Raw genomic sequence first — 25,742 nt, forward strand, 5'->3', positions numbered from 1 at the left:
AGACAAGGGAAGCAGACGGATATTTTTGCCTCTCCTCCAGCTCGTCTAGTTGCCCGGGCGACCGGTCTGGCCCGGCCTGGCTCGATGCTCGAGTGCGAGAAGGAAAAAAAAACAAAGAAAAGAACAGAAAAGAAAGAAAAGCGCCACAATCAATGAGACCCTTTTTGTTTTAGTGGGAACCCCCTTTTAACCCAACGACACACACACACACACACACACACACACACACACACACACACAGAGGAACAGGATGACTGAATCAGTGTGTGTGTGCCTTTGTGTCTGACTCCCTCTCCCTCTGTGTGTGTGTGAGTGTGTGTGTGTGACTGACTTTATTTAAGACAAGGGCCCTTTTGTTTTAAGCCAGAGAATGGCTCCGAGACCGAGGCTGGCCCTGTAATTGGCCTACTTAGGCCCTGTTTAGCATGAGAAAAGCCTTCCTTGGACCGGCAGTGCCAAGCTAACTCTTGTTTTCAGCCACAGAGAAGACGAACGCGCTGATCAGAATTCAGATTAGCACAAAAACATCCCCCCCACACACACACACACCTCTGCTTTAAATACACTGCACACTAATTACTTAACGAGAAAGCTGGGAAAAAAATCTACACTTTAACGGAGTGGTGCTGGAGTCTATTTAGAGGAGGAGGAGGGGGAGTTCGCAGGCTCTTTTTCACCTCTTTCCTCCTCGCTAACTTTTGTGCCACTTTAAAAAAAGAAAAAAAAAGAAAAAGACCCTCTCCTCCATCCGTCTCCCTGTCTTTTATTCTCGCGCCCTCTTCTCTCCAAATCAGCCCAGACGCTACTTGTTGCTGCCGAATCATTGAACTTAATTAGCGGGACAATGTGTGAGCGGTTTGCTAAGTTTGAGCCGTAAACAGAGTCACGGTTAGAGGAGGGAGGGAAGCAGCGGAGAAGATAAGTTAGTTGTGGAGCCGCGATGGTGAACGTCTCCACGCCGAGCAGCATGAGGTCGCTCTCATGGAGGTAAATACCGCCACATGCCGTGGTTTCGTTCCCCGTCTCCGGCTCGGTGTGAGGTGTCTGAGGTAGGCTCAGTTTCTGCAGGTTAGACGGCGGCAGAATCCAATCCAAAGTGCAGTTCTTAATTTATGAATTTGTCTGGTGTGGATCTATCTATCTGTTTGTCATGCTTTATTATTTTTTTATTGCTTTAGATTTGCAAAAATGATTCCAAAATGTCAGTGTACTTAATTCTTTACCCTCAGGTTATTGTACTTGTGCATATTCAAGCAGGGGATTCAGATATTTCCATAGTATATACATAATATGCTCACACAGAAAATGAAATTTTGATTTGGTTTGATTTGATGATTTGATTTTAATTTTGGCACACATGGACTTCCATATTTTTGCTTCATTAACCTATTCAGGGCAGTAATATGGACATCCATGATGTAAAACAAAGACACACTAAAAACTATTAACATCATTACAGTGAATAATCTGACCATCAGTATTCTAGTTCCAACACGTTCCATCATGACGGGTGTTTCCTACGTAGAACTCCACGTGTGCTCATCTCATTGGACGGTTGTATGATTGCAGTGTTGGGCATGCAAGGGTTAAAAACACTGTGTAATGATGGTTAAAAAAAAGAATAATAATCTTGTGTCTTGCTGTTTGTATATCTTTTTATACTGGTTCTGACTTGTTCTGTTGCCTTTTTGGCCAGGTCACCCTTTAATAGGCTTTTACCCGGTTAAATAAAGGTTAAATTAAATTAACACTACATCCGTTACATCTGGCTTTACTTCCTTTGAATGTCTGATTTGTTCGGTTTGTACTTATCAGACAATATTTAGTGTCAAGTCACATATATTGAACAAAAAAAAGCTGGTCAATATCCACAATCAATATCCTGTTATTGTTCCGTCTTTCAGATATTTGACCCTCTAGAATTGACTTTCCACCATATATCAATGGACAAATGGACATTGTGATCAGCATCATTCCAGTTATCCTCAATAGTCATATTTTAGCTGAACTAATAATTATAGCAAATCAACATTTTAGCCAAACTCAGAGGAGTATCCTTGGTCGTAGTTGCGTTAACTGTTCAGCTCGACATGCAGGATGTTTGAACTGTTCTCTTTATTCCAGTTGTTTTCAACATTTTTGTTCAACATCCTCGACATTGCTTTTAGCTACAGTAACCATCAATATTGTGTTTGCTCAATCAAAATGTGACTATTGTTGAAATGTCAACACACCACCATGCTGACACAATCCCAACTCAAAATGCATCCATCCCAACTATGTTGAATAATTTGGATGGTGGTAAAACCATGCCAACTCACGGAAATGTCCTGTTGCGCTTATTGTAATTATGTTCACCATGATGTGAATACGTTTAAAGTGTGATATAATAATCTGTTATGACTGGCTTATCTGTGTCTTCAAATCAGAAATATGTAGTGTTGTTTTCTTCTCACATCCGTGTGAAGAATGATGCATCCTTCCTGGTCTTTTGAGTCACAAGGTCACATGATTAACAGTCTCTCTCTGTCTCTCTCTCTCTCTCTCTCTCTCTGTTTGTGTCTTCCTCGGTGTCTCTCGACCAGTCGATACTGGGTGGCGAGATGGGTTTGGGGAGTCCCGGCGCAGCATCGCCCACCAAGCCGGCCGGTCAGTACTACCAGCACTACGGCTCCAACCCGCGGAGGAGAACGCTGCCTATGGACGCCATGGGTGAGACTGCTGACACACTCACCTTACACAGACGCCGCGAGGTCACGCGGAGAGACGCGGCAGCGGCATTCACGTTAACCGCTCTGTCGCCGGGCTGCTTTCTCTCTGAGGAAACCTCTAACAATGAGAGGAAGAGTTTGTGAACATTATAAGCCCCTTTTGTACTTTCCTAAATTCATCTTCCATGTGGATTGAAGTTTGACATTTCTTTTTTCTTTACAGTAATTAATAATTTTAACCTAGAATGACGCACAATATTTATAGAGGCAAAGTGTATGTCAAAATGCCATTTTGAATTCAACATTGTGGTGCTGCAGAGACATCCTGGCCTATGCATCATATTCTCCAAACGGGAGAAAATATCTTTGTCTGGTACTGATCCCGCAAAAATCACACCATATTCTTTTAATTTTCACAATGAAAATGAGAATAATGATGAATATTCCCTCTAATGTCTCAAATCATGTTGCAGTTGCAATATCAAATAAAAATACTTAATTAAATTAAACAATTCATTTTTTTTTTCAGAATGTCAGACCTAGTGTTGATTTAACTTTACGCTACTTTGATGTAAATGAGACAAAATATTAGAAATATCCAAGATAATGCAATTCATACAACACAGCCTCCAAAATAACAATCAAGTCAATTCGATGTTAAGCGTCATGTGTTGCAGGGCTTCAGCTACATATTAAAAACATGTTAAAAACTTTAGTTTAACAAATCGCTGCCGACCCTGTCAGCATATCAAGCGCTCCCATGAAGGAAGAACATACAGCTCCTCATGTGAGCTATGCATGTTTTTATTTTTCAACAAAGTTTGACATATCACAACACATTTCCTTGAAATGAGAGTTATCAATAACTCAATTTGTAATTCAGTTGGATCTCATTTTATGAGCTATAGGAACATTGTCTGATGTTTTTTCTCTTTTAGGCCTGAACCTTATTTTCTTATTAACCTTCATTATTAGACTGAAGAAATAAAGCAGCATGTCAGTGTGGCTTTGATAAGCGTCGGCCTCCGTTTACATTTCTGTATCCAAACAGAAAACTTTTTTTTCATTGACCTCGGTGAAACATCTTAACCCAGACTGATCCCCGTTCACAGCCGCCGTGTTTTCTTTCTGAGAAGGCCGAGCATTGTGAGCGAGCGTCGGCGTGGGACCATCCTGTTTGTCCGTGTGGGTTCTGAAAGGAGACTTTGAGCAAAGAAAAAAAAGTACAGGGAAGTCTTTTAGAAAGCAGGACAATAGTGGCCGTGGTGTAGCCTTGGTAGCGTTAGCCTTGGAAGGACACGCACGACAGCGTCAACGACTCTAAAAAAAAGAAGAAGAAAAAGGCGCCCTTTCATTTTTCCATCAAATTCTCACCTTCCCAGTTAATAGAGCGCTCCCTCGCTCCCCTTGAGAGAAACCCTGAAAAAATAATATAAACATGTCAAAAGCTGCCCTGCTTCCTTTTATCAAACCAAAAAGAAGAAGAAAAAGAAGCAACCCTGTCCTTTTTGTGTCCCGTCTTTTTATTCGCCACGTCGCATTGTGTCGTGCTTGTTTGCAGTGACAGCTTTCTTTGTAAATATATCGACGGCGGTGGGAAAAGTGGCCTCGCTCTTACCTCTTTGCGTGATCGATTAAATTCAAACAAATCCAACCAGAACCTTCTTTTGTAAAAGAGAAATGAAAAAAAAGCCTCTCGCCTTGTTAAACCCTCATGTATTGTTTTGTTTTCTCTTTCAGAGGTTCACCCAAAGAAAGTGCGGAAGGTCCCTCCCGGCTTGCCGTCTTCAGTAAGTGATAACATGCCTTTATTTATTATTATCATTATTATTTGCCGCGGTATTGTTGTTGAGAGTGTGAAGAGAAAAAGGCTGCTGACGCTCCCGTGTGTTTGGAAACGCCGAGCTGCTTGTGGAAAGGCTGCACGCGTTGCCAGGTTGTGTGAATTTGTTGAGGTGAAGATGTCGGAGCCGAGCTGGACGCAGGCAGCTGTCGGCTGTTTGTTGTCGGATCCTGTTTTTTGGGGAGTCAACTGGAAGTAGTTCATGCCAGAGTTAATACAAAATAAGATCTATCGTTCTAAATCTATTTCTAAATGTTTGACAGCACAAAGGTTATATAATTGCCTGAAAAAAGAAAATCCATAAACACAGATTAATATTACATTTCCCTTTCATAGATGTAGTGATTGATTGATCAGCGATTGCATGGATCTGTATGTGGCTTTTTGGACTTCAAAGTCCCCTTTTTCTGCTGAGAAAGATGAAGTTGTACAAGCTGCACACGTTGCCAGGTTTTGTGAAGCCGATGCTGCTGTCGGACACAAACAGCCGTCAGCTTCATGTTCCTGTTTTAGGAAGGAGGCTCGTCCCAGTATGGATACTTACTAAATAATACTATTCTATATAAAACAAGTGGAGAAAAACTAATTTGCACACACTTTTTTACAAAATGTTTCTCTCCCACTTGAATTATTAGCATTTATAAGCAGCACACAAACAAATAATACATGGTTTATAATATAGTTGCATGCAGCTATAAACACGTTTTAGTTGTTTACTAATATACTTATGACATTATCATTATGACAACAATTATAACTTGTCCTATAAAGACATTTTGGGAGCATGTTCTATGACGTCCATGTCTATGAAGCATTATAGACACACTGGTAATATGTTATTATCTGCTGATAGCACTGTATGATCCTAGTTGGAGGCACTTATAGTTCTAATCATAACACATTATAAAGCATATTCTAAGGTCATGTATCATACTTCATAATTATTCATAGCCATCGCTCGTCAATAACTGTCCAATGTATTGGTAATAGTGTATTATAATTTCCATACTATCCCCATTTTATTTTTTTGTAATTCATTATCAACACTGCTTTAAGTTATGCATACATTACATGCATTTTTATGGTTTGCGTGTCGTTCCTGTACAGATTAGGACAAACAATGACCATATTACAATCACATTATAATGCTTTATAAAAAAAATACGAAATACGAAAATAACATATTACCCATATTACAACAATGGGAATTATAATACACTATGCAACAAAAAAAATGTCAGTGGTGACCAGTATTCATGAAGTATTATGAGACTCAACATTGTAAGTAATTATAAGATGTTAATTATGTGTTATAATTATTGTTATATAGCATTATACGGTGCTACAAGCAGATTATAATGCATATTAAGTGTGTTTACAATACATTGTAGACAAGGATATTGTAGAAACAGTTGGCATCATATTAAATTGTGTTTTACATATATAAATAATATTTTCACACACATCAGCTTCCAGTTAGTGATTAACAAATATATTAATAAACACTGCTTGTACCTTTGTAGCAGCGTTATACACAAGTATTACATTTTTATAATCATACTGCTTAGAATTGCAGAAATAAGCTTTACTTCAACAAAGATTCAATAGTCAATACATTTTTTTAGGTATTGACATTCACATTTTTGGTGGCGTTTTGGATGAAACTCCCAGCAGTCGTGCTGCTGGTTGGAGGATTTGAGCTTTAAACTCAGTTGAGTCCGTCCAAGGAGACAGGAACCTCCATCCACCAAATAACCATTAACCAAACACCAAGCAGGTGTTTATCACAGCTTCTCCTACATGAGCATCCGCTGCTTTTCTCTGTTTTATATCACCGTGTCTTCGCTTGGTGGGCAAAACAGGACATTTGAAGACACACTGGGCTTTGGGAGCAAGTGATTGATTAAAACAATCATTGGTTCCAGCCGGAAACAGATCGTCCTTTAAAGGAATGTTGATTCATAGATGATCTGTCCGTGTCACGTTCCATCAGAAAGTACCTGATTAGGAAACATCGGCGTTGGTGTTTCCTGGTGAGCGGCTTGAATTGACCCAGCTGTCGTTCTGAGGCCTGAAGCTCGGCTGCTGGTCGGATCAGGAGCAGATGAAGCAGCAGAGCGTATCACACCTTTCACCTTTTATTTCACACTCTTCCAGTCATACGCTTGTATTGTTGTCGGCTCACAAATACACTGAAAGCTGATGATTTGCTGTGATTCTCTGTTTCTATTGTACATTGAATGTATAGTTTCGTCGGCGACACAAAGCAGCAGGTAAAGAATCAGGATATGTGTTTCTAATCTGCCGTAGCAGCTCTGGTGCTCATCGGATTTATTTCTGATTCTAACTTTGAGGGGTTTTTTTTCTCCCGCTGACCTCATTAATCGCCAGTTAACGATGGCTGAATGTACGGAGTGTCAGCCGTCTCTTTGGCTCGGCGGGAGTCCGCCTCTCTGTGGCCTTGGCCGGCTTTGTCCCACGCTTCCTCCTCTCTCCGCCGCCTCGTCTGTCTGAGGAGGGGGGGAAGGAAAGGTGTTAAAAAAAGAAAAAGCAAGGAGGAAGCGGAGTTGTTGACTGGTTGGTGAGGTTTTTCCTCTTTTGTGTGTGTGTGTGTGTGTGTGTGTGTGTGTGTGTGTGTGTGTGTGTGTGTGTGTGTGTGAAGTGGTCGGATGAGACGTTTCTTGTAGCGTGATGACATGATGTCAAACAACAGGGAACGTTGCTTTATTTTAACGTGAATTATGAAAATATCGTGATCTCTCGACACCGTGTTATTTGGTGGCTTTTTAACAATTTAACTTTAAATTGAAACAACAATTTTAAACTGTTTAACGTTTAAGGAAACTTTATTGTTTGGTTCAAAATGTGAATTTTAGGTAACAAAACTATGTCTGTAGGTCAAACAATGTAACGTTAGGTTGAGAAAACAAAACTATGTCATTACTATAATGCTAGGTTTGGGCTAGGGATGTCCATTTTAGTACATTTTTATTGTGACAACCAGACGCATATTAGCCAATTTACCCCCCAAAAAATTGCAAATTGACCTGAAATACTCGAGGCTGCTCCATCGACTCAATGAGCCTCCACATTTTGTTGTACTATATCCATCCAGTTTCCAGGCTGCAGGTTATAACTATTATGAGGTTACCAATCAGCTGATATCCGTTCTAGAGAGTTTTGATTGGTGCTCTCTCTCAAGGATGATCAGAACAGTCGATCAGATGACAATTCTGAATTGAAACCTTTTCAATTCTGTCTGATTCCAAGCCTTCTGTGCTGCTCGGCACCCTGCATTAATTAACGGTTAGCATTTTGTCATCCCTTGTCAGGGCGACAAAACTATGTCCTCAGGTCAAACAATTTAACATCAGTTTAGGCATCAAAATGACTTGGTTTGCTTTAGGAAAGAAAACATACTTTTGTCACGTAACTTCTTACATAACCTACATCATGTATAATAACTCAACAGGACACAAACACCAGTCTCCTGAGTGAAAGTCTCGTATTTGAAGCACATATACAGTACGTACATATACGAGACATAGCTATTTTCCCTGAAACTTTTTGAATCTGTCAATCTGTGTAACCAATACAAAATGGGTCCTAAATGAGGGGTCCTTTCTTTTGGCGTTGTATCCGTGGTGATAGCACTCCATGTCAACAGCCTCCGCGTCACCGCCACCAAACTTGCTTTTTACTCGCTGTGATCATTTCATGTATTTGTTTGCAACCAGACTGGATCAGCAGCACTTAATGGTAAAGACAGAATGTGATGCTAATTTTAGCATTTTAGCAATGGATACGATCAAACACACACAGCAACACTCGCATGCACAGTGCTGCGTACACTAGCTAGCTAGCTTACAGCTAGTAGTTCATTGACTGTTTGTGGCAACATTTTACAGTGGTCTCGGTTAAATGCGTTCTTCAATGCAACTTCTGCGATCAGTTAATTGAGGAAAATCAGGAAATATTATCAGCAGGAAATTAAGAGGACTGGGTTCCACTATGGGTTCCAGTCCTGGTTTTCCTCCTCTCTTCCCTTTGGTTTCGGGAGAGGAAGACCTACATTTGATGAATTATTTTGGATGGCAGATCCCATCCCCATGTGAGCAAGATCCGATCCTGTAGCATACAGACTTGATGCGTAACGCAGCCTGGCGCAATCGCATGACAAAAATCGCCTTGAAAGGGCAACTATCACCTCGACCTAACCGAAGACCACCCTGACTTGTTTTCGTAGCTTAAGCTTGAGACGCAGACTGCGGACCCGGGTCTAGTAAAACCCCCGATGGCCTCCCTACGCCCCCTGTGATGCACGAGGACGTGGCACTACTGTCTGACCGACTAAAGTCTCGTGCCGACAGTCACGTGATCCGGCTTTCTCTGGATCTGTGCACTGGCTCTGCCTTCATGTCTGCGGCGCTCTGAGCCCTCTCCTCTCTCTGTTTCCACCTCTGTGATGTGAGTAATCCCGCCCGCTTCCTCCCGCTCACATCAAGAGAACAGGAGCGAGGAGACGACCTGCTGTCTGTGAAATGGAGAGGTTGGTTCGACTGCAGGGAAATACATTTCAGAGGCTCTTTCTGCCTGCTTGTTGGCACCAGTATCAGTTTGTGTGTGTGTGTGTGTGTGTGTGTGTGTGTGTGTGTGTGTGTGAGAGAGAGAGAGGGAGAGGAAGAGACAGCAGAAACTGTTCTGAGCGCTTTTCAATGTCTCTTATTTTTAAAATGTTTTGTGTCACGAGTTGGGTTCAGCTTGTTCAGAGCTGTAGCTTTTTGTTTTTTTTCTGAAATAGCTTCAGATTGCTGACAGGTGTTCATTTTCATAATCTCTTCTGTTTTGGGTTTAGTTGCCATGTTTTTAGCTCTAAACTTAATCCAAACCAAAACACGAAAGCAACACTTTTACCTCACTTTATTATCACGTTTTCTTCTCCGGTGATTGTTGGCGGTGCAGATTCACCAAATATGAAAAGACGATGAAGCCAGTTAACTGATCTCATGGGGATGATGGGGAACCTTGTGGCAAAGATACAAATCATATCCAACCCTGAAGGAAATCACATTAATAGTAGTAATAATAATAATAATAATAATAATAATAATAATAATAATAATAATAATAATAATAATAATAATAATAATAATAATAATAAAAGGAACTTCAGGAATTGTTGATTTTGTTGAAAACATTAACAACACCACAAAATGTCTCATTATGTTGGTTCTTCCATACATGGATATATTTGACTTCCTTCGTGTATATATATATATATATATAAAACCTACCATAAATATAAACTTTTAATATACATAAAAAAGAATGGTAGAACATACAGTCACGTGTGTGTGTGTGTGTGTGTGTGTGTGTGTGTGTGTGTGTGTGTGTGTGTGTGTGTGTGTGTGTGTGCAGGATTTTTGCAGTAAATGATACAGAATAAGATGGCCGTGCTGTTTTCTAACGGTGGTGTTAAAGATCAGTAGGAAGACACTGGAGGAATCCTGCGCTGTGATTGGTTAGTATCACAGCCTGTCTCTGGTACTGAGACTGAAGAACAAGCGCTCCATGGCGTTGTTTTAATGCGCCTCGCTGTACAGATTGAACCCGTAACCCAGTCAGCTGCTCCAATCAGTCCACGTTGGACTGTCTGTTCAGAGATTCCTGCTCTTCTGCTCAAACGCTTTCCTTTTTTTTCCCGGATGGTCCGGCCTCCAAACCTGCTGCCAACAGCGACGCCGATGAGGCTGAAATGTGTTTTCATTCCTGCTCTCAGCAGCCGACAGAGCTGTTTGTCCTCGTCTTTTTCTATTTTTTTCATCTCTTTTGTGCAGAAATTCAAATCGTTAATCTTTTGATGTACGCATTTCTTTGTGTCTATTTTCCACAGTTTCATTGACCTGGAGTTATATATATATATATATATATATATATATATATATATATATATATATTTCTACATAATCCATTTCTATGTGCGTGGTTGACTTTATGACATGAATTAACATTAACATTAAGGTGGTTCGATGAGTGATTAGACACTAAAATACAGCTTTAATTGGATGGTTGATATTGATCTCACTGGATCTGTAACGTTGCCGATCCTCATCAAATTCCAATAGATGTTAAATGTGAAATACCTCACTTTCGTCATTTTCTCTGCTTTGTATTATTTATACTCTTCATTTGTTTAGGGTTAGGGTTAGTCTTGATTGTGATCACTTACAATAGTTTCTCTGTAAAAAGAAGAAGCAGAAAAAAAGTAGTAAAGCCCAACTTCATCACAGCTATGTCCCTCACAATCACAGCCGCTGAAAATAAACAGGTAAATGAATTAATAACAGTAATACGCTTGATTAAAAGGATGAGAGAAGTGGAAAATAATAAATATGTAATACAACAAAAAAGTAATTTAGTATATTATATGTATATTCTATATAAAGTGTTACAGCAGTGCAGCACAGCAGCACATTTTTTAATGTGTTTCAATGATGTAAGTTTGGCTTTGAATTAAAATAAATGGACACAGACACACAAAACAATGACAAGATCTGCAGTCTGCAGAGGAACGGATTGATCAGATGTAAAATATGTGAAGAAAAATAAAACGGTGAGACTAAAAGATCAGATATAAGTAGAGTAGTATTTATTCCTGCTGGTGTTTGAATGATGACGCTCAACGAGCCGGATGTCACGGATTTACAGATGAGCAACACTCTGACACTGACGTTCTTCTCCTGAATGTAACTGAAGACATCAAACACATACACACACACACACACACACACACACACACACACACACACACACACACACTCTCTCTCTCTCTCTCTCTCTCTCTGCCTGCACCTGCTTTGAGTACAAACACAGCTTTACATAGGAATGCCTGTAATGTGTGTGTGTGTGTGTGTGTGTGTGTGTGTGTGTGTGTGTGTGTGTGTGTGTGTGTGTGTGCGTGTGTATAATTGTGTGTGTGTCTGTGTGTGTGTGTGTGTGGTTCTAGCAACACACAGAGGCCTACAACAAACGTTGTCTTTGTGAGAAAACTGGCCATTGATAAACAGCACTCTCTCTCACACACACACACACACACACACACACACACAATTATACACGCGCACACACACACACACACACACACACACACCTACACACACACACACACACACACTCACGTGAGGACCCTCATTGACATAACAGTAACCTTTACAGTTCTGTCCACGAGCGTCGTCAAGCTCTCGCTGACGTAGTTACGCCGTTAGATAATTAGATGGCGCTGGAAACGGTAAGAATACATTTCTTTCTATTTCTGGATGGAACATGAATTGTGGGAAGGAGGAAGTGGGGAAACAAAGCCATGTGATAGGTCGATGCGTCACCGTGACATCGGAGCGCTGAAAACAGTTGAGGACAGCTCACTGTTTGTAGCTTCATGTCACCTGCTTCCATTGGAAATGACTTATAGCCTGTTGCTCTGTGGTTTCAGTCTATATTAATACTCAAAGACTACACACCACCGATGATCTACATGTGACCAGGACAAAGACTGTAGAAGTCTCACATGGAGTAAACTTCAGAATGTACTGACGACCCATTCCTTTAAGTCAAATGAATCATATCTCTGGTCAGTTGTGCACCTGTTTATCAATATTGGCCTCCCAAAAAAATGTTTTTGATATCAAACCAAGATATTTTTCTCCTTGGAAAACTCAATATGACACATGCTTACATCAGCTAGTTCTGGCCATTTTCAACCAATACAATCATGATATCCATCCGTCAGTCAATCTGAAAATGTGGCTGCACAGAGCTAGAGAAGGTCGTGAGTTCATCTTTTTAACAATCCAATCAAAATCCTCACAGCATTATGTCCCGCCTCCTGTCCTGTTTCACCCAGGATTACATCTCCATACGAAGGCTATACTCTGGGAATTATGTTTCAGCTCCACATTAAGGTGTAATCTCACTACTTAAAAAAGGTTAACCTGGTTTTAACTTTAAACCTGAAACAGCCCTTTTATAGAAATGACCAGACAAGATGTCCCTATTGAGAGCAAATTAAAATCAGAGTTGATCAAATAACTTGTTATATTTGTCACTATGTCCTGACAGTAATACATGAAACATATATAATATATAATCTCCCTCCTCTTTGTGCTCCTAACGCCATTTGCAAGATTCCACCAGCCCCAAAGAAAAACAACCAATCAGAGCCCAGTTTCAAACGCAGCTGTCAATCAGCTTGTGGACGCTGATCACATATGAATCGCAATTCTGTTACTGTGTCGTTTGTTTTCACAAACATATTTTCCAAAATGAGGACGTTTGCTTCGTCCGGTGGGCGGGGCTTGTTTTTGTCTCAACTTTTTCAACATGGCCGCCGGGTCCCAAACGTCCTCATGTTACAGCTCACTCAAAATATGTGCATCGCTGTCTAGTTGGACAGTTTGATTGGAGTTTGTGAGCTGATTGAAGCCTCTGCTCTTTAATGCATTTTCTTATTTCTATTATATAATATTATATATTATTTCTTATCTTACTTTTACCTTGTAAGAGTACATTAAGTGAAGCTACACACTGAATCTGATCACATCAGTGGTGCAAAAAAAAGAAAAACATTCAGTTTTAATTATGACTTTATTGGTAAGTGGTGCTTCCATATTTAGAGGCATTTCCATACTTTTAATTTACTTTAACTGAAATGTTAAGACCTCATATATAAGAAACTGGAAGAAACTTCCATCCTCTTGTTTTCGTTGTCCGGCCACCTTATTAGTTCTTAAGGTGACACATATTTGTGTCTCCTTAATCTGCCTTCAGTCACACTTTGCCCGACGTTCATGATGTTTAAAGTTAAGATCTCTAACAGAAGGAACATGGACTCACACACATTCTCATTGTTTTTTTTCCACTTTTTTCGGATGAATTTGCAAAGTCGCACTTTAGCGTTTTTTAAACTTGTTCCCCTTGTCTTTGTGTTGCTGCTCTCCCATATGCTCCCGCTTGTGAACTTCATTTAAGACAAAAAAAAAAAAGTCTTATCTGTTTGCTTTCCTCTCTGTTTCACATCCACTGCGGGCGATGGGCCTTTTCTTTTAATTAATTCATTTATTTTCTTTTTTCCTTCCTCCCCTCTTCCTTCCCCGTCTCCCTGCGCTGCAAGTTTGTTATTGTTGTTTGTCAAATTTAGTTTGCTGAGTTGATGATTTACTTTCGAGAAACAATTAAACGTCACTTGAGAGGAGAGCGTGGGATGTCTTTGTAATCAAAAGGAAATTAGGCATCAGTTGCTAACATTAGCAGGTTGCAGAGTGCCGTCTCGCTGTTGTTTTTCTTTGTTGGTGTTGGGAGGATAACAGCAGTTTTTTCCCCCCTTTTAGATATGATTGTTTTAGTTAATTTGGTATTCAGGCTGAGTCTCCAGCCCGTCCTCGGAGCTTTGCTAACGCTGACTGAATAAACAAGAAAAAAACACATTCATATGTCAAGATTATCCCCCAAAAATGGCCATAGTGAAACCGTGAAATGAAGCTATTAATGGAAATAGAAATAAAACAATATATGTGTCAGCATAAACGCATTAAATCCTTATTTTTCAGTTTTCAGTAAGCTAACCACACACACACACACACACACACACACACACACACACACACACACACACACACACACACACACACACACAGACACATTCACTCACTGCTGGTTTACGTTACTGATTCCACCCAGCGAAGGTTTACATGTGAAATAATTCCAAGACACATTTGACAGTCGGAGAAAAGTATTATTATAATTTTTGGATTAAATGCAGGTGTTTTTTTCTGAATGGTGGATTTTTTAAATGTTGTAATATTATCTCGATCATCTTGTGTTTCAGAGTTGTTGGGTTTTTTTTAGGGGGGGTGTCTTTAAAATTGATATAAACATATATAGATTGGAACATGATCTGATTGAATAAACCAAAACAAGGTCAAATTTATAATGTAATGATATATTACCCAAAATGGACATTTTTGTATTACTCCAAGTCTAAACTTGGACATTTGTTATGAGATGAATAAAACTTTTGTTGTGAATAATTCAATACACCAAAACTACAAAAATGTAACAAAAATCTATCTATAAAGTATCTCTATATTTTTGTGGAGGATCAGATTTGTGAAATTCTACAATTTTGTCCAGAATGTTTAAGGGGCTTGATTTACAAAATGACATGCGTGAATGTTCCAGCTGTCATTTCAGAGAGTCAGTGAAAGGTGGAGAATGTAGAGTGTCAAAGTGTCAAATCATTTTTTATGCTCCCCAAATTCTTACAAAATTCTTTCAAAATCTATCAATTATTGTTACATTTCTCCAGCAAAATGTTATCATTTTTAACACATTCAGGCTCAAATGTGACGTTCACAAAACATTCTGAGACAAAACATAAAATGTTCATTTCAACCCTCAGTTAAACATCACATTTCATTCCTGTGAAGCATTTATCATACCTAAAAACAGAGAAATGTTGTTTTAAATATTAGCAAAGACTTAGCTGCAGAATTATCAAAATGCCAAACAACCATAAAATGACATTTTTACCTGAAGCTCATCATTTAGTATTTTAGCTTTAATCTAGAGGATCCAGACTGTCAAGTCTCATCTTCAGCTCCCTACCAGCACCAGCAGACCTTGAGTTCCTTTGCTATTATACATTTAAAGAAGAAATCCTGGGATTTTTATATATATACTTTTTTTTCAACAGACCCGAAAAGTATTTTCAAACCCCCAAATCGATTAAATCCTGTCAGCGATGTGACTGGGGCGATCTGCTCCGTCTCTGGCTAGTTCCTGCTCCCTCTCTCCCTCTCTCTCTCCCCGGCTCAGATGTGGTTTTGTTTAAAGTCGACAGCGTTAATTAAATTACGCCAGGTCTTGCAGAAGGCACAGTAGGAGAGCCGGCGGTCCCTGGTGGGCCGCGGGTGGAGGATGGATGGGGGGGTTGGTGGTGGTGTGGCGGGGGGTGTGGGGGAAGTGGTTTGGTGAACCATACTGGCCCCTTCAGGCAGACCCAGGTACCACATAGGAGCCACAGACCCCCATCAGTCAGCTGTTGTTAACTGAAGACAAAAAGCTCTTCAAATATGAAGACACGGCCTGATCTGCTCGTGGTCAAACTCGCTCATGTATGTGTGCTTCTGATTTATTCAGCGAAAATCAACACTTTGTCCCTCCCACATTTAAAACATACACATTAGTATAAAACAAGTATATTTTATAGTTTATCATTTGTATTTTAATGAATGTTGTGAACAAACACTTAACAGCACCAAGAAAATAAAACTTTTCTTTTTGGTGATTTTAACCATCAACACAGTCGTGTTCCTCAATGACAGTTTGCACATTTCCAGTAACACGAGACGTCGCTTTGTTCTATTATCGTAGAAGAAAAAAACATGAAGGGAAAAAAAAATAAAAGAATCTGAAAAAAAATAAAAGAAAAAAGAGCCTTTGTTTAAAATCAAATAAAAATCAGCTGATTTGTTGATTTAAAAAAAAAAACAGAGGCACTTCATTTTTTTTTTATATATATAGTTAAATCACTACCTCCGCACAATTTGAAAAAAACACACAACCTCACCTCCTTGTGTGTGAAGTGGTGCTGGAATTGGAGTGTGTGTGTGTGTGTGTGTGTGTGTGTGTGTGTGTGTGTGTGTGTGTGTGTGTGTGTGTGTGTGTCTGTGCGTGTGTGTGTGTGTGTGTGTGTGTGTGTGTGTGTGTGTGTGTGTGTGTTAGCATGCGGCTCAAATTAGCGGTGTTGTACCGGGCCTTGGCAGAAGATGAAATGAGAAAGAGGCTACAGAGAGTGAGAGAGAGAGAGAGAGAGAGAGAGAGAGAGAGAGAGAGAGAGAGAGAGAGAGAGCATGCATATGTAGCCTGACATACATAAAAAAAAGAAAAGAAAAGAAAATGTCCACGCCACCGTTTTAGGTGTGTTTAATAAGTCAAAGGTATGGATTTTAACTTTAATGGGCAATGCAATATTCTGATTGTTATTTCCATTAAATGCTAATGTGGTTTCTCTCCCAGTAGCAACATTTTGTTCTCAATCAGTGCTCCAGGTGTATTTAATAAGGTTGTAAGAGAATATGGATACTCTTGAGAAATGCGATATTGTGTTCTGTGATATTCTATCAATTCTCAAAAACACTGTGTGGATGTTTAATTAATAGTTTACATGCACAGATTTGTGGCTCAGATTGCTCATCAAGTAGGGCTCAGGTTTTGGATGTTAGAGGGACTGTGATCAATGCAGATCCCTCTGTTCCGATGTTGATGTTTTTTATGACAGTGTTCCTAAAATAAAACAAGCTATATTTTGCCTTTCTTACAGTATCACAATGTAATGAATTGTAACCCCAGTATCATGATGGCATCAATCGCATTGCCTGATTGCCAAAACACAACCCTACCAACTGAAGTACCCTTCCAGTGTTGCCAGTTCTTTCCAATGAAAGTAGCTAGCAACACTAGCTCCAAAAGCCCCTAAATTGTCTAAAAAGCCCGCCCATTCAAGCCTCCCTCCAAAGCCCCTCCTCCAACATTACCATTAAGAATGTAAACAACTAGTTTGGTTATTGTTGGTTCTCACAGATGTCAAGCAAGCAGACTGTGGAAGACTCCGGTGAAGAGCAATACATGGCCAACAACACCACAGCTGTAGTGTACCGCAGCACCACCTGTTATCTTACCTTTTCTTAGCCTTATAATTGATATTGGACTGCAGTTAGCTTAGCAATACAAATGCTAGCTTTGTACCAAAAGTTTCTATTATAGACTTACATGGGGATGTCTGTAACTCAGTAGATCCATGTATGAACGCTTGACTAGCCCTTATTTAAATCACTAGACCCTAAAACGGATGCCTCCAGCGCTGTGTTCAGTTCTCTTTATCGATGATGTTGGACTGCGGTAGCTTTGCCACGCTAACAGTGTGCTAACTGCATGTCTTGTTGGGTAAAGTGTTGTGCTTTGCTAATGTTATTCTAGTTTCTTCTTGCCCTTCTAACTGATATTGTATACTATGGTTAGCTTACACCCACACGTATTATGCTAGCCTTGTACAGGAGGTTGGTTTGCTTAGAGGCTATCAAAGTCTTACAAATTCACTCACTCATTCACTACTCCTTGATGAGAGTGAACTCATTAGCAAAATAAAAAAAAATGCTTTCAGACAAAAAAATATAATTTATGGTAATAAATACATATTTTTGAATGATCTCTTATGGAAACGTGAGTGAATCTAAGTTCCCTGGTGAGCAGTAACGTCACGTATAAATTTAGGGTTTTTATTGTGAAAGGGAAGAAAGAAGCTGTATTTGGTAATAAGCCTGTTGTCCCAAACCAAGTTGTGATGCGCTGCTCTGCTCACATTTGATGTATTGTATTCACACTACAACTCTTGAATTTGTCTCAATTTTGGTATATTCTCTACTCTATCATGTTTGCTTCAGAGCAATGCATGATGGTAAATAGCACTTGCTTATACACTACTTTTCAAGATGAATTGTGGGATGCTTTGAATCCACTATAGGGTATGATCATTGTCACTATCCCCTCAGACAGCACTACAACTCACTATCACTAGATTGTATCCTATGTTGCATTCATGTCATATCGTCCAGTCTGTAATAATGTTACTTAATCACTTTAATGATCGCTGAAAAACATTCACATCACCCTCCTTGCAAGTCCAAGTAACAGTTATCATAACTTCTGAGAAGTTATAATATATCTGAACTTGGCTAAAATAACTTGCTAAAATGTTATGCTAGCTCTGTCAGCTCATCATGGTGCACTGATGGCTTACTGTGTAACCTGTCAGAGCTAATTTGAACAAATTATACTTCAACTCCTCTCCATCACCACAAGCCGCCGTGGTGATGGTGGTTTGGAAACATCCCTGGCATTTGCCAGGTTGGTCAGTTAGTTTTTTGAAACCTCCATCTGACCTTGGGGCAGCTGTGGCTCAGAGGGGGGAGCGGGATGTCCTTTAATCGCAAGGTTGGCGGTCCGATCCCCGGCTACTCCTGCTCGCATGTGAAAGTGTCCTTGAGTGAGACACCGAACCCTTAAGTTGCTCCCCGGTGCTTCACAGCAGTCCACCACTCCGAATGCTTAGGGCGGGTTAAAAGCAGAGGTCAAATGTCAAGTGTGTATGCATGTTATGACAAAACAAATAAAGTTTGCAACTTTAGAAAACGATTTTCCTTGCAACAACTGCCTCAGAAACTTCTTCATACTTTCTTGCTACCTCAGTGTGAAGATGAACGCTGGCTTTCTGTCCTTGTGAGGACATTTGGCTTCTATAAAGACCTCTCTCTCACTCTCTCTCTCTCTCTCACACACACACACACACACACACACACACACGGATGCCTGCTGCAGATGTGGATGTTCCCCGGTGCATTCCTGAGCCCAAACATTTGGCTGCAGTAACAGGCAGCAGAGAGCGGCACTCTGATATGCTCCAAGGCTATGATGAAGATCACATGTTGTCACACACACACACACACGCACACACACACACATGCATGCACAAATCACTTGTGGTGACAAAACCTCTTTAAGTTGTTGATGATGTGTTAAATATTTCTCAGTTGTCCTTCTCGGCTGCATGTCGGACTCAATCTTTCATCTTTTTTTCCCCCTTTTACTTGAACGGGGAGTGGGATCATTTTTAACAGTCATCTTTTTTTAGCTGCTACAGCTTCATGAAATATTACGATATACAACTCAGGTAGCTAATTGGGGCAATAATAAGTTAGGATGAAGCTCCTCCATGATGAAAAGGCTGTGATGCGTTCAAAGTAGCCAGGTTCATTGTTTTTATAGCAACTACGTTTACTTTGAGTTTCCGACAGAAATGTTCGTAAATGTATTTTTTTTTTTTGTTATTGTTTTTTCCCCCAGCTGATTATTTATTAATTAATATCAGACGTCAGACCTTCTTTTAATGCCACACCATGTCTGGCATTACATTTTATTTGTGATCACGGAAAACCAAAATGTGACAGATATTTATCAGCACACATCACATCATAGTTTTTAACACTTTGAAGGTGAAGAACGTTTGAAGAGGTGATACATTCCTATTAGATCTGAGGAGGTTTCTGACTGTAATAACACATTATCCTCTACATATAACCGGATCTGCTGCATATGCTTGGTGTAGACAGCTGTTAATGCATGGTCTATTTATAGAATAACACATTCACATATCTGTATTACCAAAAACAACCTCCACAATATGAGCTCAACCAGTGATGAGCAATTACATGAAAGTCACTTTTACAACTTGCTGAGGGAGAAAGGAAGCAAGTGAACATAACAAACAACAATACAAAAAGGGGATATTTGGGAAAATTTCTAGGAAAATCAAAATTGGTAAAAGTAAATAGCCAAAAGTAAATCACCAAAATCGAACTCCAGGCAAAAGATAGAGAATAAGAGTAAACACAGATCAGAATTTTTCTCTTAAAAAAGCCTGCATCTTAGCGATCTGAATATCAGCCTCACACACACACACACGAAACACACACCCTGCCGTGTGGCTGTAATGCATGCCGGCGGTGTGGATTAGCTTAATCTTGAATGATTGTTTTCATTCTGAGCACGCTCTTTGGAAAGTATACCTGAACACAAAGCGCTGAGCGAGCGCTTCTCTCAGTGACAGGTTGCATGAACTGCTCAGCAGGAAGACAGCAGGTTTCCCACTGAGTCAGGCCCAAGAAAGTGGAGTCAGGTTTCCCTGTTGAACTGATGAACACGCTGCAACTCTCCAAAATGAGCCGACCAGGCAGGTCTTAACGTCCTGATCCGGACCCTTGGACATTAAGCCTGGTGATGTCATTCATATCCCGAATCAAGGTTTTTGAATGTTGTTGTAACTCTAGAAGCCACGAGTCTGTATGATATCATCTGCTTGCTTGCTTCTTCATGTCATGAAGAAGCACTACACTACCCATAATCCTAAAGTGTAACCGCAACGTTTCTAAGTGGTGCTTGCTGTTACCATGGAAATGTTTACTGCACTTGGTGAATGGCTAGCGAGGGTACGTTCCCATGTAACACCAAAAGTCAGTGGCGGTGTGCGTATTTTAAGTTAAGTCGCTTACATAACGTTGGTGTCGACACGTATGTCATGTAACATTACGTAAAGTTACTATGTCGTGTATGTAGACTAGCCTACTTAACTACGTAACAAACATACTTATTTTAACCCAAATCACGATCTTTCCCTAAAGCTAACTACGTTGTATCCTGTATCCTAGGAATGTTGGCATGCTAACATGATGGTGTTTAGCAGGAAATGTTTGCCTTCTTACTTTAGCATGCTAGCATTTGCTAATCAGCACTAAGCATAAAGACATAAACATAAAAGAGCTGCTTTTCTGTAATTTGTGCACTTATCATATCATGCCGCTCGTTAATTAGGAAAAGAAGAATCAAATGAATTGAAATGCGTCCTCTCTCCTGAGACCTGCCAAGTTAAAACTTGGCAAACTCTGTACTGAGAATTGTAGAGCTTTTATGTTATGTGACACCTGTAATGATGTTGGTGTTAAATATCGACAGGTGGAACAATCAAGTGTTTCCGAAACAGTTGTGGAGAGGCAAATTTCCAAGTTGGTGCTCAAAGAACAGAATAAAGATGAGAATAAATGAGCTAATACTAGCTTAGCATGAGAGTGATGAGTCACTTTTATGTAACTTGTCCAGGAAGAAAGACAGACTTGGCCGAGATCAACGTTTGTTTGTCTTTGCAGGAACTTGTGCAACATTTAACACTCAGTCTGATATATGAGCTGGCAGAATCATCTCAATTTACGGGTTGTAATTATGACTCTTTGCAAGTAAATTAAATTTACAAGTCGGAAACTGGCAATTACCGTAACTCCCATATGACTTGCCTCGACTTCAAAGTAACTTCTCAAGCGCCTATTAGAGCACACTTGCCTCCAAAATATCCTTAAGGTGGTATGACAAAGTTCATTCAACAAGTTACCCTCCTCCAGCTTTTCTTCTTGTCTGCAGGAAGTTGAAATCGGAAGGTTTTTTTTTGTGAACCCTCCCCGTTCCTTCCCCCCTCCCAGCGTTTCCATCCAGTTTGTTGAATTTCTCAAAATGTTCCGTTTGTTAGGCTGAAAAGAAAATCACAGAAAAATCACCATAAGGGCTGCTTTGCATTTTTAATTAAGAAACTAACATATGAATATATTTGCATATTATTGAGTTGCAGATTAAATCATGCATACATAATTAGCGTGCAGCAGCGCTCTTTCGTTTGCCTCTCTCTCTCTCTCTCTCTCTCTCTCTCTCTCTCTGCACTGTGCTTACTGTTTTTTCGGCAAGCTGTGGTTCTGATGGATGCCAGACACACACGCGCACACACACACACACACACACACACACACACACACACACACACACACTCAAACGCTCACATCACAGACACACTTACACACCCTCTCCAAACACTTGCAGTACTCTCTCTCTCTCTCTCTCTCTCTCTCAGTTTGTTTTTTTGGAGGAAAATTAGCGTCTGATTTTCTCCATCAGAATTGAGGCCACGTCAGGTTGTTTTTTATCCTGATTACACCGGAGAGAAGATGAGGAGATCTCACTTTACTACTTCTCTCGGTGTGATTCCTTTAGTCTGACTGTCTGTCTGCCTGTCTGTCTGCATGTCTGTCTGCCTGTCTGTCTATCCATCCATCCACCCATCCATCCATCCCTTTATACATCGATGTATCATCTATACATCCATTCCTACTCATGACATAGGCCCATCAATCAAATTGTATGACTTTATTATTATTATTTCTGTTGTTGCATCTATGATGATGAATGGCTGAGGAGAGCGTCCGAGTTTCAAGGATATAAGACCAACGTTGATGGGACATTCCCAGTATTTGTCAAAAATGCGTATTGTTACTTTAAAACCCAAAGAGCTTATTATGTCGTTGCTTTGTTTTCTTAATTGCATTTGGCTCGAATATGTTTTGGAGTGTTTGCCATCAGGGTTCCCATCATGCTTTGGGTGATGTAATGTTGCCATGTCAGTGATCCAGCTGTGGGCTCCACCTGAGCCCTGTTTATTTTCACCCAATATTGCTATTTTGGCGAATCTGCCCCATGAAGTCATGTTGCATTAGCGACTAGCAGTTCGTGTCGGCACTGTAACCATGGGAGCAGACACCAATCACCTGGACCGCCGTAGAAAATGCCAAAACATGATGATTTCCAGGCACATTTATTATTTAATTATTTATTTATTTTACTTGAATCCAATACGACATTCATCCCTGATGGGTCGGAAATACCTCCTGTGAGTTTGAGGGGTTAATTCATGCAGTTTCATGCCTCCAAATGTATGTTTACAATACGTTCAAGTGGTGAAAATGTGTCCAACAGCTGGATGGAAATATATACACTGGTCTCACACTCACTCACAATCTGCCTCGCAGCAGTTACATGTGCCTCGGTTTCAGAAATGTCTGAAAGTGTGTGTGTCTTTATTTTCCTCTGTCCACCGTGTGTGTGTGTGTGTGTGTGTGTGTGTGTGTGTGTGTGTGTGTGTGTGTGTGCGTGTGTGTGTGTGTGTGCCAGCTCTCGACCTTCGATCTTGTCAATAACTTTGTTTGTAAATTCAGACCTGCAACATAAAAAGACTCAAATCAAAGGCTTGCGATAGGAAGTGGCTGTATGAAGAGAACAAAGTGCAGTCGTGCTGAGTGTGTGTGTGTGTGTGTGTGTGTGTGTGTGTGTGTGTGTGTGTGTGTGTGTGTGTGTGTGTGTGTGTGTGTGTTTGTGTGTGTGTGTGTGTGTGAGAGTGAGAGAGGGAAAGAGAGTTCCCAGGCCTTTAGGAGAGAGAGAGAGAGAGAGAGAGAGATTGACAACTGGGCGCCGTAATGTGAGGAAAATCCTGTCAGCGTGAAATCGGGATGAAATGTGAGATTATAATTCGAGCAGGGATTAACTGTCATCTCACCACCGGAGAGGAGGAGTAGGGGAGGAGAGAGGGAGGGGCAGAGGAGGGGAGGAGTGAAAGGGAGAAAACAGGAGGAAGAAAGGAGTGAGGGATAAAGTGAGGAGGGGGGAGAAGGGGGAGAGGGGAGGAGATGATGAAATGAGAAAGGGAAGGCGGTGACTTAACAGAGGAGGGAGGAAGGGGAGACGGCAGGGAGGAAGAGGAAGGAACATGTGATCTTTGTTGGCTTGTTAAAGCAGAGACAGACAATGACTCTTGTCCCATTTATGTCTCCAGTCCACCTTAAATAGATTGGAAAGCTCAAGGGTGTATGTGCTTGGAATAGACTAAGCTACCTTAAGGTCAAAGGTCCCCTTTAGTGAATTGAACACTCAGCTGAGCTTCCTCATATCCTCCCTTCTCTCTCCTCTCCCCCTCCTCTACTTTCTCCCTATTTTTTGCCTCCCCTCTCCTCCATTCCTCCTCTCTTGCTTCCTTAATTGTTTAAATTGTTTGTTACACCTCCTCTCTACTCCCTTTTCCTCCACTCCTCTTCTTCTGTTCTCTCCTCTCCTCCCTTCTTTTCTCTTTTCCACCCTCTTTTTCCGATCTGATCACCTTCCCTACGTATTTCCCCCTCCCCTCTTCCCCCATCTTTTCTTCCCCACTTTCCTCCTCCCTTCCGTGATTTCTCGCTCTCCTTTGAACACTCCTCCTTTCTTCCTCTCCTGCTCCCTCGTTCCTCTTCACCCTCTTCATCTTTCTTCGTCTCGTCTGCAGGTTTGTTGACCAAGCAAGCGTCAGACAAAATTAAAAATGCTGTCTCTGCTTCTTTTCCTCAACCGGGTCACTCTTTTTGGGCTCTCTCTCTATTTTGTTCCTCCTTGCACTTCTTTCCTCCCTCCTTCCCTCCCTCCATCACTCCATTGCTCCCTCTCTCCCATCATGTCCCATGCAGTCTGGTTGGGTACAATGCTGGGAGCCAGCCAGCGCTGCAGACAGATGGTCCACTTATTAGATGTGCATCAGCCCTCCCTCCCCTTCCTGCAGCTCGCTTTTTAATCAAATTAAAGCTGAAAGAAGAGGAGAGCGAGGGAGGGAGAGAGAGGTAGAGAGAGAGTGAGGTTTGGGAGGTCTGCTCGCTTGTTTTGGAGTCTATTATTTGTTTGAATAGGATGAATGATGACGATGTTAATATGAAATTTGGAAGACTGAATCACTGTCTGTGGTGACTGCCTGTAACCCCCCCCCCTCTCTCTCTCTCTCTCTCTCTCTCTTTCTGTCAGTGTCATTTTATGTTTTTTTTAAAGGGGAACTCCACCAATTTTACAGACGAAGATCGTACTGTCAACCTGTGAAGACAGTTGTATAATGTCTTCTGCCGCTGTGGGGGAGCTTTGTCAATTAACTGATGATGTCATCATGGTTATGTTGGCCTGGACGTCACCCAGTGGTTTTTCGGACTACGGAGTTGAGGCTCAGAGTTTGACGTTTTGGCCGCCGCCTCCTTGGTTCTTTGGAACCAGAAGTGACAGAGAGGGTGGAGGCTGTTTGTTTCACCCATACAGTAAATAAGTTGGTCTTATTCAGGATCCCCTCCCCTCTGCTTCTTAAATTGGTTCATCATTCTTTTTAAAATGTGTCTATTGTGAACTGAAGAACCGCCGTATCGAGTTCACGGAGGTCAAACTGAAAGTGAGCAGCGTCAGTGGTAGTCCCTATTAACACTGAAAGCTGTGTGTGCACAACTACAGCAAGCAGGAGAGGCCAAAGTTGAAGCAGGAAGTCAGTCTATTAACTGAGATTATTTGGAAGACAAGTGTCTCTTTAATCTCCGCACCACTCTTGTTATAGGCCGATCCCAAAATGCTCAGGCTTACTGAAACAACCTGATTGGAAGCAGCTAGCATTAAAACAATCCTTTTCTGGCGGACCTGATCGTGTGGTGGTAAATCCCAGGACTCAGTGTTTCTGGGTCTGTACACAGACCTGCATGTCAATCAGACTTACAATGGAGGCTGTCTGGCATTTTGGAGTTTACCTTTCATTTTCAAGGCACCATCTGACCAATGAAACTTTGTGATCATGTTACAAATAAACAGTTGAGCAGCTCCTCACACAAAACTGTTGTTTTAACTCAATTATATTTAGACAAAAGGCCACATTACACAGG

At 40.8% G+C, this 25,742-nt stretch overlaps 1 protein-coding gene across 3 annotated transcripts in view; it reads left to right on the plus strand.

Moving 5' to 3' along the window:
• Window positions 1-25,742, plus strand: part of tcf4 (transcription factor 4) — a 210,642-nt gene that overhangs the window by 117,526 nt on the left and 67,374 nt on the right. For all 3 annotated transcript variants that reach the window (XM_084035290.1, XM_084035289.1, XM_084035288.1), the window contains 2 exons: window positions 2,586-2,712; window positions 4,452-4,501. In XM_084035290.1, the coding sequence (XP_083891416.1) occupies window positions 2,586-2,712; window positions 4,452-4,501 (177 nt within the window). The remainder of the gene's footprint in view (window positions 1-2,585; window positions 2,713-4,451; window positions 4,502-25,742) is intronic.

This window comes from Eutrigla gurnardus (assembly GCF_963514095.1).
Source record: "Eutrigla gurnardus genome assembly, chromosome: 19".
NCBI lineage: Eukaryota > Metazoa > Chordata > Actinopteri > Perciformes > Triglidae > Eutrigla > Eutrigla gurnardus.